This window comes from Rhagoletis pomonella, unplaced genomic scaffold (assembly GCF_013731165.1).
Source record: "Rhagoletis pomonella isolate Grant_MI unplaced genomic scaffold, Rhpom_1.0 Rhpom_scaffold_00001, whole genome shotgun sequence".
Lineage (NCBI taxonomy): Eukaryota > Metazoa > Arthropoda > Insecta > Diptera > Tephritidae > Rhagoletis > Rhagoletis pomonella.
Window position 1 is genome coordinate 7077203 of NW_023458555.1, and position 17576 is coordinate 7094778.

A 17576-nucleotide genomic window follows, 5' to 3' on the forward strand; every position below is an offset into this window, starting at 1 on the left:
GCTGACTGCCAAAAAATGCCTACAGCTGAGATCACCTGTTTTTTTTTTGGCGTTTGCTCTTATCTTTTACAATTTCTTTCATTTCTATTACAATTTCTTCCATTTCTATTACAATTTATTCAAAATACACTACCACATTAAACCAAAAACACCAATACACCAACCAAAAACACACCTACAGCCTGCCAGGAAAAATGGTAAGAAGAGGATGTACTTTACTTATGGACATGTACGATGACCTTTAGTTTTAAATTTTACTTATCTCAAAACATAGGACACGCCTTGAAAACATCAAAAATCGAGTTGTATTCTATTTTTTTTTCTTCATTCGCCACGATATAATTACAAGTTGTGATACATACATATGTACAAATGTGGCAGGGAAAATTAAAATGGACCTACGTATCGAAAAAATTAATTTTTTACTTATTTAGCGAATCTTATAATAGTAGATTCTACGCCCTTTTCCTTGACCAGATAATCGATATGAATCACGTTAATGTGAAAATATCTTAGTCTATGCGATAACTTATGCCTATAAGGCCATTCTGGAAAACTAATATCAACTTTAAAAAGTTGGAAATTGAGTACGGATGGTCACCGTACTCCTGCAGTTTTCACCACATTTTTAAAGGGTACTTGTCTCCGCTAGCGCATTGTTCACATTTTTAAGGGGTACTGCTTTCCGGTGTATGGCTTGGGTTGCGACTTTCATGTTCTCTGACAGCAGTTTCGGTGCCAGTGTGAAAATACATTCTAGCCAAATTTCCGCCAGAAAGTTAAATTTAATTAATTTGTTAATATTAGATTTACACATAAGTAGGTTATCCTCATTTTGGAACTTATCTCCCTAATGTGCAATAAGAAAACGAGTTTGGCCATACAAAATTCGTTCCTCAAGAAATTTGACAGTTAACCTGAATTTTGCCTGTTAAACGCGGTGATTGAGATATTAGGTTTGTATAGTAACTTCTCCAGTAAAACATTGCAGCCAGAGCGTAAAAGCAAAATAGAGCGTAAAATTGACAAGAAGAGAAAACTAGCAGAAAAAGTTACTGAACGCAAAACTAGTAAAAACTTGCAAGTGAATAGTTGTTGCACCCTTTTGATATTCTGCTGTAAACATTTTACTATTTATAAATCAGTTTTAAGCTCTTTGCTTTTCACACAAGCACTTACACAGTCTAGTACTTCATTAACATTTTGATTTCCACTCATTTTACTTTTGTTTGTGCTAAACCAACTCAACAAATGGCGGCTTTTGGCATTTATTATTCTTCTTCTTCTGCTAGCTAATTTCTGCTAGTAGAAATTTCACTAGCAAGAATTTGCAGCTCTCCCGTGTTGTTGCGCTCTCGATTTGTTGCTCTTCTGCAAGTTTTTTGGGTTATCATACACTTTTCCAGTAAAAATTTGCAGGTTCCAGTACAAATTAGTACTGACAATTGGTTACTATACAAACCTAATATTTAAATATATGTGAACATACTTCAAATCACATATCACAACACACCTGCTTAAAAATGAAATATTTCACGCCGGTAGTTTATTTGCTTGAAATTTAGCACGTAGATAGCTAATTGCCTGCGTTAACATATAGAATACGTTTTCCGGTAGGCGACCCAGGGACCGTTTTTGCTTTTCAACGATATTTTTGCGTTGGCTTATGCAGAAGTTCTTACCGGACTCCTCTAAGCCCTCAAGTGGGCTTTTGCTAGTTTTTTATGTTTAAATTGTTGGCAACTATTAGATATTTTTGCCTTCACCGCAAACGTTTTTCAGTTGTTAGACACCTATTGTCAGTTTTACTTACTCCTGAATCATGATGCAATAATGAAAGGTGTTGTACGTTGTGACAGCTCGAAATCGAACTCCCTTAGGTCAATATTGTATTTTGGAAGTACAAGAAAAACGGGAAGAAAAAAAGCCCTTTAGTTGAAAAAGTACTAAATTTTATGCCTTCTCAACAGCGTTCCGATTATCTGATTAGGTATATATATGGCTTGGTAGTCTCATAAAGTTGTAGATAATTAAAATAATAAAATAAGGCGCGTTTTTATTCACAGGAATATGATAATTTGCTTAAAATTTTTGAGCTGATAATACCCAGCTAGAACAGTATGGCATATATAACTCCTTTTATAAGCCGCATCACTAAGAAAATTATCCCTTGTGAATTTGAAATGTTTCCCTTATATTGTACAGGCCAAATAGAGGAATTAATTTACGTGTGATATTTTGTCCCCCTCTTTCAAATGGGCTTCTTGTGCGCATATATCAGGTTTGATAGCTGTTGACCATACCAATAATGCCTCATACTTAGTTTTACTAGATCAATTCGTGTTCTCGAGAAAAAATATTTCACGATTCAAAAATCTGAGTATAGCGGCCAAATTCTTTTCTAAAAATTTTGAAAATTCTCCGTTTTTGGCCTATATTTGCTTTGTATGGTATTTGCCATAAAATATAGGCCAAAAACGATAAATGTTCAAAATTTGGAGAAAAAAGATTTTTCAGATCTTTGGATCGTGAAAATTTTTTTTCTCGGAGAACACCAATTGATCTAGTAAATCTGAGTATGAGGCATTATTCGTATGCCAACAGCTATCAAACCTGATATATTCGCACTAAGGTTTTGTTGTGTTCCACAGTGTTATATAAGGGATACTTTGAGGAATCATATAAACAATTATACATTACCCAAGTTCACGTACATCCAAATTATTTATTTGTTTTTGAAATTAACAATATATTTCAGAATTTATAATTAATACGTTGTGTTCATTTTAGTAAATGCACTTTGATTTTTAATTGTACAAAATTTATTATACACACAGTATCGGTCATATCAATAGCAACCCTATTTCAAAGTGATATTATTTCCCTCTCATGTTAATTTATTTCTAAGAATTTACAATAAAAATAAAGTTCAATTTCTAACAAAACCCATAAAAACCCAATTTTAAAACTTCGTAGAAAACTACAAAAAATACAACAAATTTTCACCCAAAATTCACATTTTTTTCTCAGAAGTCTTAGAATTTTTTTGAGCACTCAGTTTTATAGCCCCTTCAATTTTAGTCTTATTATATGCAAGTTTGAAGTGGCTAAAAATTACCTTTGATTTTTTAGAATCGATATAATAACAAATCGTGTTTAATCGTCTTCCATATACCGAAAAATGCGACTATTTATCCATGGCTGAGTGGAATATCGACCTATCTCGGCAGCCAGGTCGAAAACACTCGATATCAGAAAACTTTTCAACGCCCTAATTCAAAATTTGGCTGGAAAACGCCCTATTTTAGAATTTTATTGAAAAATGCCCTATCTCAGAACTCGGTTCAAAAACACCCTATCTCAGCTAGCGATCCAAAAACGCCCTATCTGAGCACATTTTCAAAGTATTTTCATTTGAGATAGGACTTTTTTGAACCGAATAATAATAATTACATACTATATACATATCTAGTTTCAACATAAAAAAAATAATGTACACATTAATTGTCTATGCATATCTAAGTAAATATATGTGATATATATGTACATACATCTACATATCGTCGTTTAAAGTACAAAACCGTGTATCAGTAAAATGCCAAACCGCGTATCAAGATAATGCAAACCCAGCGAGGTTGCATACATTATTTTCTAGAGAGTGAAAACACTCATATTTCAAAATGGTTATCTTTTTTTAAAAAGCAATCGCATTTTTGGCTAGTATGTATCAGGAAGAATGGATAAGGATTGAGCCAAGAACTTGTGTGAGCAAATCCAATTTTTAGCATCAAATGTCAGTTACGCGGTTTTGTACTTAAACGACGATGCTTATGTTAACAGGAACGCTGCAATTTAATACACGGGTGAAGCAGGAACGCAGCACAGCAGAAGCATATAAACAATCTGCAAATGAATGGCTTTTTAGGTTTTTAACAAACAAACACCTGGTTTCAACTTACTTCAACGTGTCCAAAGCACAACGCACACACTATTGCAAAGGCGCAACAGGGACGCAACACTATAAAACACGGGCGGAGCAGGAACGCAGCACAGCAGAAGCGTCCACAAAATCTGCGAATAAATGGTTCATTAGGTTTTGAAATAACAAAGAGCTGGTTCCAACTTACTTCAAAATATCTGCAGGATGATGCACACAATCAAATTCGGCCGCAGCTGCAGTTCACCAGAGAATGCTGCAAATGGAATGGTTCATCAATGAAGTCAAAATAATATGTTGTAACTTACGTGTATTAGCTCTTAATTACAATACCAGCGCAGGTCGGCCAGGAAAACACTAAGGAAATTACCTAATAAATGCAAAATTATAATTAATTTGTAAAATAATTCGGTTTTATTACAATACTTACCAAATTTCAAGCAATTAGAAAACAAATGTCAGCGAATAAGAACAAAACGAACAACGAAAATTGAATCAATGTAGCTTGTTCAGAATTTTTTTCTAATATTTTGGGAAATGTTCAGTGAAAATAGCAAAGAAACAACACAGTTTCTCCTAAGGTAGTTCAAGATGGCGGATTAGAGCGAGAAGTTGCCAACGTATAACACCTTTCATTATTGCATCATGCTCCTGAATATCCATATATGTACATACAGTATCGGTCATATCTATAGCACGCGTTTTCAAAGAGATATTGTGTGCCACTTATGTTTATTTATTTATTTTTAAGAATTTTCAATTAAAATATAGTTCTTTCTCTAACAAAACCCATACAAACCCAAGTTTAACAATTTGTAGAATATTACAAAAAAGTGCAACAAATTTTCATATAAATTTCAAACTTTTTTCTTGGAAGCGTGAGAATTTTTCTGAATACACAGTTTTATAGCCCAATCAATTTTAGTCTGATAATGTGCAAGTTTCAAGTGGCTAAAGGTTACCGTTGATTTTTTAGAATTTTTTTCGCCAAAGGTGTTGCGGTTTTCTTCCATATACAAATAAATTGAGTTTATTCATTATATGGAAGCCAATGCGACAAAAAAATTCTAAAAAATTAACGGTAATTCGTAGCAACTTGAAATTTGCACATTATCAGACTAAAATTGCAGGGGCTAAAAAACTGTGTACTCAAAAAAATTCTAACACTTCCGAGAAAAAAGTTTGAAATTTTGTTGCACGTTTTTGAAGTTTTCTACAAGTTGTTAAACTTGGGTATATATGGGGTTTGTCTGAGAATGAGCTAGATTTTAATTGAAAATTCTTAAAAATAAATAAATAAACATAAGTGGCACACAATATCACTTTGAAATGGCGTGCTATAGATATGACCGATACTGTATCTACACATAGTTGCCAACTTGGTGCTTTAAGCACTAGAGATTTAGTGCTTTTTGAAAATTATAACGCCATAAAAATGGTTTAGTGCCTAGCGCCCTTTTAAGTGCTTTTTTCTGAACTCAAATTTCTCAAAGATAGGTCAAACATGGAATATTTAAAGCTGTGGCAGTACTGAATTTACAAGAATCTACAAATTTAAATTCACTAAAATGCAACCATGATGAATAAAATACTGAAGTTGCAAACCCACTCTCTTGCGTTCTTGTTAAATTGTATTCGCGTTGAAAATGCTAGCACGCAGTTAAGTATTTATTTTTTTATTTTCTTGATTACTGATTGATTACACAGTTTGAAAATTTTTTTCTTTTTTTGCCACCTGATTTTTTGGTGCCGAATCCAAATGTGGCTGCAGAATTTCTCTACCACGTCAGAATTTTGAGATATCCTAACCTCAAAGTGTACAAACACGATTTTTCGCGATATTTGAGGTTTGTTGCGAATCGATTTTTCTATTCCAAATTTTGTTTTGCGTGAGATTTTGATTTGACGTTTCGCTCAGTGAAATCATATGCAAATGCACGCAGGCCAATTTCGGGGGACGCAGAAAAAAAACTTATACGGCGTGCGTTTATATTAGGTTAGGCTGTAACAGCAATTTCCCTAAACCTAGTTAGAACTGTTATTTGTAAAAACTTTTAACAATTTAATTATTAATTTTTAACGAAAAGCAATAAATAGAATGAGTTAAAGTCAGCATACAAATCGAGTTTATTTTATACACTAGCAATAAAATAGTTGCATATATATGTAAGTAATACAATGTAAAGTAATACAATTAAATCATATACTACTTCACAATATCTTTTAGATAATAAAAAAACTTCACTTTTTGATATAACTACACTACATACATAGGTACATAGTAACATACATTTTAAAGTATATTTAAAAATATCGCCGATATCTTTGCAAAACCGCCCATCGCGATGCATCAGCCAGTGGCAAAAGCGCCTATCTTACGGCACTCAAACGGGGCGGGGGTATTTCATTTTACCAACTTTTTGAATAACGTTTTTACGATTTTAAGGCATAAAGTTCGGTGCGTGGAGTTCAGGTTTACCAAATCTCATTTTTGCGATTTACATCCATAGCGAAATAAAAGCGTTGTGCGTAGCGTTTTCTGACGCCTAGTGTTAACGCCGAAGTGTTAAACCTAAACAAAAGCGGCAACTCTACGTGAAATGTAGAAACAGCAACAGTGGAATACGAAAAAGACAGTTTCGTCATATCCTACGTTATTTTGGTATGCTTCATACAAATTGTATAGGCATGAGCAATTTTTGACATCTAGACAATGCTGATGCTTTTATATACATAGGTGTATGGATATCAGGCGGTTTTGCAACTGGTCGATGGGCGGTTTTACAAAGCCATCGGCGATACATTTTTTAGTAATAACTCTTGACTCATACATACACAAAATATCGTCCCTACATTAAGTTACTTTCAAAGTGAATACATAATTACAACTACATAATTAATAATTTCATCATCGTGTACTAACTACTCATACATATTTTTAATAATTAGTTAAAAGTTATTTTTTTTTTTTTAGTTTTTAGTTAGTTATTTTCCAGGTGTAATTTTTCACATATTTATGCATGCCGTATGTATGTATATATGTATGAACGTAAGTGTATCAGTCTAGTAGTCAAAAAAAGTGTTTAGCATATGACTTGCTTGTCGGGGGTTCAATAACCGCGCAGCCGTGGGAGCGACGACTGCATCTGAAAAGAGAAATAAAAAATAAAAACTAAATGAAGCAACTGAGTTGATTGGACAACAAATGATTTTTGCGCAAATAGCAATTAAATTACAATTTTTTCTTTTAAATAATTATATACAAATTTCATCAAGGGGTATCTCATGGTTATGCAAAAATTTCATGAAAACTTATTTGCCTACCACACGCGAATTTCCATAGTTGAGACCACCAGCTTGCAGCAACGACCGCCGACAGGTTCGCCATTCATTTCCGCATGTTGGTTTTTCTTGTTGAAGATATGATGATGATATATGTACATATTCTAAAGGGGACTAGCAAGACTGGCTGCTGCCAAAAATTTTATGCAATTTCAAGTCAAGTCAATTATTTTTAAGAGTAAATGAGAGCTGCGCATGCGGATCAGCTTTTGCGATTTTTTGCTGCCTGCTAAAACATCAGCCCCCATACATGTGGACACACTGAGCTGCACTTTGTTGATTGCTTATTTTTTATTTATTAATATTTCCTTTTTTTCTCTGTTTCATTTCACTAAAGTTGGTCATTTGCTTGGACGTGCGGGCGCTTGCGCGCACTCGCTCTTCAGTCGAACTTCATTTTGTATTCATTTTTAATTAGTCTAATATGTTTTACAGTTAAATATGCTCCAATTACTCAATGCATACATTATTAATATTCGCAAAAGGAAAAAAGAACGATGTGGAATCAACATCTTTAGCAGCTGCTTGCACGCTTTTGCTATGATTCACGAGTCTGCATACATATGCTACGTTTGTATACCTAAATACGGGTACATATTTTAAATAAATCATGCGCCTCCATGTAAACTCACATGCACAGTTTTATTGGCTTGCCCACCAACCAACCAACAAACATCCAAGTAACTGATTCTGATATTTTATCCCCCTCTTCGTCTTCACCGACTCCATAGCTCTTCGTGTTCGTGCGCACCACAGCTCATCATCCACATGTAATCCTCTCATCTTCCCTCCAATCGCCCAGTGCCCCGGCTGTTGTCACGCAAATCACAATATGCCGCACTTCTTCAGCACAATTTTGCGTTTTCGCGCCGCCGCAGAGCTCTTTTTAGCCGCGCGCAACACAATTGTGCCACTATTGTTTTTCGTGAAAGTCGGACTAAAGGCACTGATTGTAGGCTGATGACCGCTGGAACCGCCATTCAAGCCGCCGCCACCAAAACCACCACCACCACCACCATTTCCACCTGCATGCGCATTCGCCTGTTCGCTGCTTTCATTTAGCATCAGCTGATGACATTTTGTGGCCAAGTACCGGAAAACGGAAGCCACATTCACATCTTCCTTAACGGAGGTGCGTATGAGTCGACAATTCAATTGACGCGCCAGTGTTTCCACCTCGTCTGCGCTCACTACCGATTGTTCGATAAGATCGATTTTATTCTGTACGATTACCGTTGGTATCTCATTGCATTCGTTTTCCACTTTGCGCTTCCAGTCTCGAATCGCCTCGAAAGAGGCGCGATCTGTTGTGCTAAAGGTTAGTACACACGCCTGCGCGCCGCGATAATAGGCTTTGGTTATGGCGTCAAACTCTTCCTGGCCGGCAGTGTCCCACAACATGATGCGCACATCCTCGCCGTCGATTTCGATTTGTCGCTCCAGAAAATCGACGCCAATCGTCTTTTTGTAATCCTTGGTGAAGATGCCTTTGCAGTAGCGCTGGATCATCGAAGACTTGCCAACACCGCCATTGCCTACAATCACCACTTTAATGGCGATTTCGATGTCGTCCTCGCGCATTATGTCATAGGCGTTCGAGGGAGCCGTTGTTGTAGATTTTACTAAACCTGAATAAAAAAAATTTGCTTGTCGCTTGCCGCTTGCCGCTCGCTGGCAAACTTCACGCTGCAGCTATGTAAGTGAAAGACAGTGAAAAGTTGTCTCGCGGTGCTTCAGCGCATCGCTATTGCGAATGAGTAATTAATTTTACGAGTGAATGGATGGGATATTTGCCTTTTGTAATTAACAACAATAGCTAACATTTAGCATTCAGGTTGGAGCGCTGACTTCGACTATGCAAATAAGAAGCGATTTGAAACGGTTATTTTTAGTGGCGTTCGTTTTAATTGTTATCGGCTGTTGCTGAACATTCGGTAATACCTGTGAAATATAACACAATTTTTAATAACGCATATTTATAAGTTTTAAAACATTTACTAAAATTAAATACTAAATAGTTAGCATCTTAGCTCATTAGCAGTGTTTTTGTTTCATCAATGCTGTAGTAATAATTTATCATGTTGGTAACCGTTATTTTTTCCTTAATTCCATACAAATTTTTATAGCTTGTGGGCCAATATTTTCCATTCACTTTCTATTAAATGATTTCTCTGCACTTTCAACCTCGAGCAACAGCAACAACAACTAAGCAAATGCTTGCATGGAACTACATACATACATACATATATATGTATGTAAATCGAAAAATAATTAACCAATAAACTAAACAACTTGACTACCAACACGCAATGCCACTAAAGTTGTAAATCATCATCATCACCATCCACTGCAGCAGCAGCAGATGCAGCAAAAGTTTCCAACAGCACAGCGGTAAGCTGTAAGTCAACTTATCAGTTTCGCTTACTTGCAGAAAGTCTTCAAGCTCTGAATGCACATAATCACAATCATTAATGTTCAATAGACTACATTGCTAATGCATTGGCCAACCGAGTTGGCGGTGGCGGTGCGGGCAACGAATTTTTCGATTACGATTTGGCAGCTACGCTCATGCAACCGGCGACAACCGGTTGGAGGTTGGTGTTTACAAGCGTTCAAGTTATGCGTTGCCGCAAGAAAAATGTGGCGTTATACCCAATGCATTAATGCAGTTGGGCAAGGGGGTAATCTGAAACACTATCTGCTAGTGGTTGTTCTTCGCCGATAGACTTACGTCCCGACTCCCGAGCAAGATGTGAAAATATCCCAACCGGAGGATCTGCTCATTGGAGCCTCTTAATCTATGCGTACGATAAAGATGCCAGACGTACTCCTTTGGAAAGTATCTTACTGCTTTTTTTTACTTTTTTTTTACTTGATTTGCTCAAATAAATTAAGGTGAAAGGTATGAAATTTTAAGAAAAAGCAAAAAGCTTATGCTGGATTTTCACTAGGCGTTAAATGGCAAAAATGACAAATGACAAAGTCGGGCATTAAAAAATATTCGTGTTATTATTTTAAAAACATAGTCATTAAATTCATTTCCACATGGCATTTTTTTAAATGGCATGCATTTTTTGTCATTTCAATGCCTAGTGGAAATTCGGCATTAGTTTTTATACATACGGCTCAATATCTCACACTTCATACAAAGTTTAGAAATATTCAATCACTTTTCATTAATATTTTGAAATTTTTAATATTAGAACATTCTTGGATATGCACTTTTATCGCTCAGAAAACAAAGTGCAAGTCAGCGAAAGAAAAAAATATTAAAAATCAAAGCAGTTGAAACTTGCACTTTATTGTATTAAAATTTTATGAGTTATAAAACTGTATCTTGCTTTCTTTGAGTTTTAGACAAAGCGATGTTTGGCGGTTCGATGTACTAGAGATGTCAGTTTATACAAAACAAAAACATCGATATTTTCGATGCATCGATGTTTTTTCGACATCCCTAGTTTAGCCGGCCCCACCAACTTCGTCATAGAGAAAATCAACTGTATTAAGTTTCTGAAGGCTGTTTTTGTTATGCTTGATGTTCATAGCCAAGTTAGAAAGTTGACAACTTTAGTGTGAACAAGTTCAGCTAGAATTCTATTGTCCTTTATTGCTTAACGAACAAGTCTCAGCTACTCTCACGTAAGAGTATTCCAGTGATTCAATAACGAACTATACATATGTATATGTACATTGGGGTGGTACAAAAACAGTAAAGTCGGAATTGTAATGCTCGCACCCCCTAGGATTGTTCTATATCGAAAAAAAGTATACCACTATTTTTTTTATTTTGAAATCAAAAAATATTTAGAGGTCGCTCAAAGCGCCCAAAGTTTTTTCATGTATTTTTATATGGGAAAGAAACAACTTTTCGTAGAAATGGTATAGAATTCTTGAAAATCAATATTTTTCGATCGGAAAACTCTGGTTCTCTTCAAGTGACTTTCAATAATAATACCCAATTGTTTATTCAACCATTTTTTAATACGAACGATTGTTTAGTGGTCCGCCCATTGCAGTTTTCGGGGGTTTTATGGGTTTTTGGCGGACCTATAAATTATAGTTGCGATGAAAAAATGGTTAAATTAACAATTGAGTATTATTATTGGGAATCTCCTGCAGATAAACAGAGTTTTCCGATGGAAAAACATTGATTTTTAAGAATTATATACCGTTTCTACGAATAGTTGTTTTTTCCCCATATAAAAGACATGGAAAACTTTGGGCGCTTTGAGCGACCTCTAAATATTTTTTGATTTCAAAGTAAAAAAATATGGATATATTTTTTTACGGTATAGAACAATCCTAGGGGGTGAGAGCATAAAAATTCCGACTTAACTTTTCCACATGCATTTTTGGACCACCCTAATGTACCTACACATATTGAGATAAGTATACTCGTATGTATTCACAAGTATATACATACATATATGTACATATGTATTTAAAAAAAAAAGCATCTAGTTCTAAATTTAGATTGACCTTTTTTTTTGCAAAATTATTGCCAGTTAGATAGCATCAGTTTGCAAATGGTGCGCATGCGCATTCATTTCCGTATTATACCTGTCACATGTATTGTTGTAGGTGATGTACATATGTACATATGTACTTAAAAAGCGGGGCTATGCAAGACATGGAACACTTAATTAAGAAGGTGCAAAATTAATTGAGCCACACAGATGGGCGTGTGGATGGAAAAAAAACGTAGATATTCGCACTTACATACAAAGGGTACGTTTGTATGCGGGTATACCTACATTTTAAAAAATGTTTGTCGCCAACTTAAAACAATTATGTATAAAACATATTTAATTAAACATTACAAAACATATTCAATGAAGATTTCCCCTCACACAACCCTCATAGCATGAATGCCATTCAATTTTATGGAAATACCAAATGTTTGCGCTATCTTGAGGAATATTTGCGAAAGCATTTTTCTTACATGGCTCTTCATTCATTATTTACTCTTTCTCTATTTTAATTAAGGCTTAAGCTTAAGTAATTTTCGCATTTTTGTTGATATTAACGTTCTTGGCGTTGACTTGTCGGCTTAGTGTTTGACATGCGCCGCTTCGCACGAGCTACGCACACAGGCGCGTCTACGCAAGTATTTTTGGAACCTGTTTGTACCTACGAGCCTCAAAATGATGATTTTTTAATGGTGTTGCCTTTTGAATGCCCCTTTCTCTTTTCGTGTGTGCGATTCTAAATTAAAGCTAAAGGGTGAGAAAATTATGTCTTCGTTTCTTAAAATGTCACACTCTTGTAAGGCAACATTCTATGCCCAGTGAGCATTGTCAGGGGAGAGGGTTGCCCTGAAAATCAGATGGTTGTTTAAAACGACAATAGCCCTGTTCGCGTACACACTATCCAGTAAAAGCCAGTACTAATTTTACTGGTTTTTACTGGATAACGTTTTCGTACGCAAAAACTTGAAAGAAACTAGCAAAAGAGGGTAGATTGAGAGAGTAAAAATGACAGCTGAACTCGCAAGTTTTTTTTACTGCATAAATTTTTGCTAGTAACAACATATTTGCTAGTAAGAAAAACAGCTGATGGCATGATGCTTAATGCAATTCACATTACCAAAAGAATTGCTTGTGGTGCTTTTGGAGTTGAAATACTATTTTTCTTAGAAAATTGCATCGGAAAATAACAAATTAATTAGCTGTTCATAAAACTTGCAACTTCTTGCTGGTTTTGCATTTTCGTACTTTTTTGCATATTTCTCTCATTGCGAGTAAATATTGGCTTACTCTCCGAAATTTTGCTACTGACAAGTTACTGGATATTTTTTGCTGGAGAATACGAAAACACAACTAATACTATTATTAAGGCAAAGACATACCTTTTTGCAAGGGTGAGTGTAACATCAAACACATTTTGCACCGGGGCAGGACAACATTTTTTGGAAGAAACAAGATCACCATAAGTTTGCTTTACAAGAATTTACATTAGACTATCTCAAATGAAACTACTATTTTTTTCTTTCGATCCTACATGAAAATTTCGTTGTCGGCCACCGAAAAATAGTTGTGGCAAAATTTCAACAACTATCTTCATTTTCAGTTAATAATAATAATAGATTGATATTTTAGTGGAGGGCACTACAGTTTTACGCCGACTCTTTTTCATGGCTGAATACACTCGCAAATATTTTGCCAATTTTTTGTAAAAGGTTTCGTTAATTTTTTCATTATAATTATGTCGTCGAACATACATTGTATGGAAAAAATGACTGACAGCATCAACAAGAAATTAAAAAAAAAAACAAAGGAATTCCTAGCTACTTTAAACTTGTACATACTTAAGACACTAAAATTGAATATGCTACAGTATCAAAACCGTTATAATGTTGTTTCTAAAGCAGTTCTCGGCAACATTTTAAGCAAATTTTATAAAAATTTAATGTCACATTTTTATCGATTGTAATATAGTGTGTATGTATGTACTTAAGCTCGTTGAAACATATTTTTGCCACTATTACCTTTTTTTAAAGTTTACCCAATTGTATCGATTAATTTTTCAATAACTAAAACTTAAAAAAAAAGCGTTGTAAAATGTAGGATTCATGAGCTAGAAAATCTTGCAAAAAAAAATTGTTTGAAAATGTCTTCAAAATTAAAAAAAAAAACAACGAAGGAACCCCTCGATTTTAATAGATATTTTTGAAGACGGCTTTAAATGGCCCTGAATTGTGTAAAAATATTTTGTTGAAAGTCATTAAATGTTACTTTTTGTGACTAACCGACTTTTTTTTTGCATTGAAGCTAACAAGCGCGCATTTTTAAATAACAAAAAATGCGTAGATATTTAAAGCGCAGCCCTAGTGGAAAACCCACGCAAAAATTTAAAAAAAAAAAAAATTAATTTTTATTCAAATGCCAGTAAAAATACAGATTATTGTTTCGGGTTTCTATTAAATAAAATTTAAAAAAAATCCTGTTTTGTTGCCTCTCTTCATATTCAATGTACATATGTATGTATGTAAAATGTACTTTGTTTGAGCAGGTTTCATTGGCTTCAGTAGTAGCTATGTGCATACATACATACATATGTATGTAAGTTTGTATGTATATATGAGAACTTGGTTGCAGCGTGTGCCTCGGGCAATTTTATGAATTTTTTCTTCATTCTTGTTTTCGATAGCTTCTACATTTTTTATTCCTCTTGGGTGTTATGTATTTCTTTTCCATATTTAATCTTTTATTGCCTAGTTCTTTGCTACCTTTTTGCTGAATATATGATCATTTCTTTTCTTCTTCTTTGTGCCTTGGTGCTTTACACTTGTCTGATCGCATTCTACGAGTATTTTATTTTATTTTATTTTGTGGTAGCCACCGCTATTTTTTTAGATGTAGTGACTTTTATAATATTTTCTCCTATTTCTCTATATGCACATATCCATTTGTTGGGGCCATTTTATTGTGGTTTTCATAATTGTTATTGTTGTTATTGTCATACGTAGTAGGTTTTACTGACCCATTCCACACTCGCCAATACCATTGGGCAGCTAATTAAGGTCGTCACATCACAGCACACTTAGAAAGAGGCTAAGCAGATTGGCCCGCTTGTTGCGTTCGTTTACTGACTCTGAGGCAGAGTGATATCCGACTATGTGCTTCTAAAACTCGTTAATTATTGGTGAAAATTCTAATCAGGCCATTCATATATTAATAAAAGCATAAGTACGTACATATGTGTGTAGTTACATAAACCTTCTTCGACTATGCTTTATTTAAAAAAAAAAAATTATTTTTAATAACGACTTTAAATAAACGGAAGCACATTCTCCTACGTAAATACATATGTACATAAAATAGTCGGAATGTGTTATATATTTAATTTATTAACGAAGTTCTTAGACATGATATGCCATTTCACAGCTAACATTTAGTCAGTTCCCGTACCCGTCAATACCCTTAATAACAGAAATCATACAAATCCAGGTTTAAAACTTTGTTCAAAATTTAAACAAAGTCCCCATACTTCCATCAAAATTTCACTCTTCCTACTCAGAATTTTTAGAAAATATTGGGGTAGGGTTTTTGCAAATTTGATTTTTTACCTTGACGGTGTTCCATATAAAAGAAAAAAATGCGATAATTTTTTAATTCGATTTGATGGAAATTTTATGAATTCATTTTAAGTTTTGCAGTTTTGAGACTTCGTTATATAGAGGCTTTTGCTAGCGGGACTTTAACCGTAAACATGTATATGTATTCGATATACATATCTATGGAGTATTTTTGTGTCGAAAATTTCGCAAAAACGAGGTTTTTTTTCAGGAGACTCAGTTAACATTTTGTTGTATTGAGTTATCAAGGTATCACTGCATTTACATACATAATTTCACATTTTTATATTAGCTTCGAAATAGTCAATTGAGGACACTATGTACTGTCTCTTCATCTATTATCAAGCCTCTGCTTGATTTCATTAATGGTCGAAATTTTCTCTTAAGTCGCTCGCCTTTCTCCAGGTTATAGAAAATTGCCTCTCTGGCGACATTCATAGAATTTCTCGGCTAAGAAGTTGTCGGCAAAAATATCACCAACATTGTCAGCTTGGAGACCAGGCAATCTGCTGCTACTTTTACATAAATCAAGTAGAAGCCTGGATGCGTTTGATCTGTTCCCATGACAAAAGGGGATACGTAACCGGAAAGACCCAGATTTATATCTGTCCAAGGACTGTCACTCCAGCAATACTCCCAAAAACTCTTGGGAGGATTTGTATGCTGTTACAACAAAAAGTTTTTGATCAAATATGAGGGGACTGGGGCATTAGAAAGAAAGATTCGTGAACTGTACGCATACATATGTAGGTACGGTGACCAGATTTCTGTGGACCAAAATTGGGACACTTCTACAGCATCGAATCCGAACATACAATTTGGTTTTTAAAATAAAAAGACATAACATCTTTTAATATAGTTTTATTTAAGATAAAACAAGGGGAAAAAAACTTGAAAAATGCTTTCAAAAATGTATCCACACAATAAAGATATTTTGGCAAGTTTTAGCTACTTTTCTATGTTTAAAAAATGTTTTATGACCTTTTTATTAAAATATAGCTTACAAATATCTACAAAAAAAAACTGTAAATCAAGATTTTAAACTTTGTAGAACATGTACAAAAATTCTACGAACAAATGTTAATCAAAATCTTAAACTTTGTAATCAGATTTTTTTTTATTTTTTTGTGCATGCAATTTTGTAGCCCATTAAATTTTAGTATAACATTGTGCAATTTCAAGTAGTTTGGAAATACCGTTGATTTTTGGCAAGTGTTTGTTCGCGCATTTTCTTCCATAAAAAGTATGTACGACATTTTTTTTTATGGGGAAAATGGACAACACCTTCCTGGAAGGTCCTTCCACAAAAAATTTACCAAATTTACACTTCTTTTTAATAGAATTGAGTTGGCTACAAAACTGCATACTCAGAAAGTTTCTAAATAAAAATCTCAAAACTTTCCTTTAACTTGTCGACTTTTGCTAATTTCTGTACAAAGTTTGATTTAAATGGTTTTTATTATATAACGACACTTTCATAAAAAATAATAAACATTAAATAATTAACAAATTATGACAGCAATAAAGCGAGAGTACCAGTTTGACAGAATAAAGTTCATAAAAAATAAGGATGCTGGCTATGTTTGTGGCTGCCCTATATTCTATGTTCTTTGTGAAAGAAAGTGCTACCACGTTATTAAAAAAAATTGTTTTTGGGCCATAGTACAGGAAGACTCTTGTTAAATTAACAAATAAAACACTGAAAATCGGGACTTAATCGGTACAAATATAAATAATCGGGACACTTAATATTCAGCGGGAATGGTCACCGTACGCATAGGTGAATCACTCCAAAGAAGATGTAATAGAGAGTCATATGCCTCTTTTAATGTCATCGAATGTTTTAAAAATCAAGTCATACGTTCACATGGACTATCCATGGGTTGACAAGGAAAGTCGATACGTGTAAATACAATAGAAGAACCGAGTTCCGAACGGACTAACTGTATTTGAATCAAAATTGTTGGCGAAACTTCGCACAGAAGAAGGTAACTGAAAAAGTTTACTGCTCTTAATCACATATTAAAATAAGAAAAAGAACAAGCTTGTATTTTTTGTTGTTCTAATCCATTCTTTTCGCTTGGTTGCTTCCTCTGCCCACGGTACTCAATGAATTATTTCTCTAAGCTAAGTTTGGTTGCTACTCATTTGGCAGTAGATCGGTTGCTTTGTTGGCTTTTCACCATACACCAAAAATTTGCAGATCCCAAGAAAATTATC

At 34.4% G+C, this 17576-nt stretch overlaps 2 protein-coding genes across 3 annotated transcripts in view; both read right to left on the reverse strand.

Annotated features, from left to right (window-relative positions):
- Positions 1-17576, reverse strand: part of LOC118737467 (ras-related protein Rab-23-like) — a 36917-nt gene that overhangs the window by 17450 nt on the left and 1891 nt on the right. The gene's annotated exons all lie outside the window — the stretch shown is intronic.
- LOC118737459 (ras-related protein Rab-23) lies at positions 7830-8900 on the reverse strand. Its single transcript, XM_036467966.1, has one exon. It carries the CDS (start codon positions 8858-8860, stop codon positions 8105-8107), a length of 756 nt encoding a protein of 251 aa, XP_036323859.1. The 5' UTR covers positions 8861-8900; the 3' UTR covers positions 7830-8104.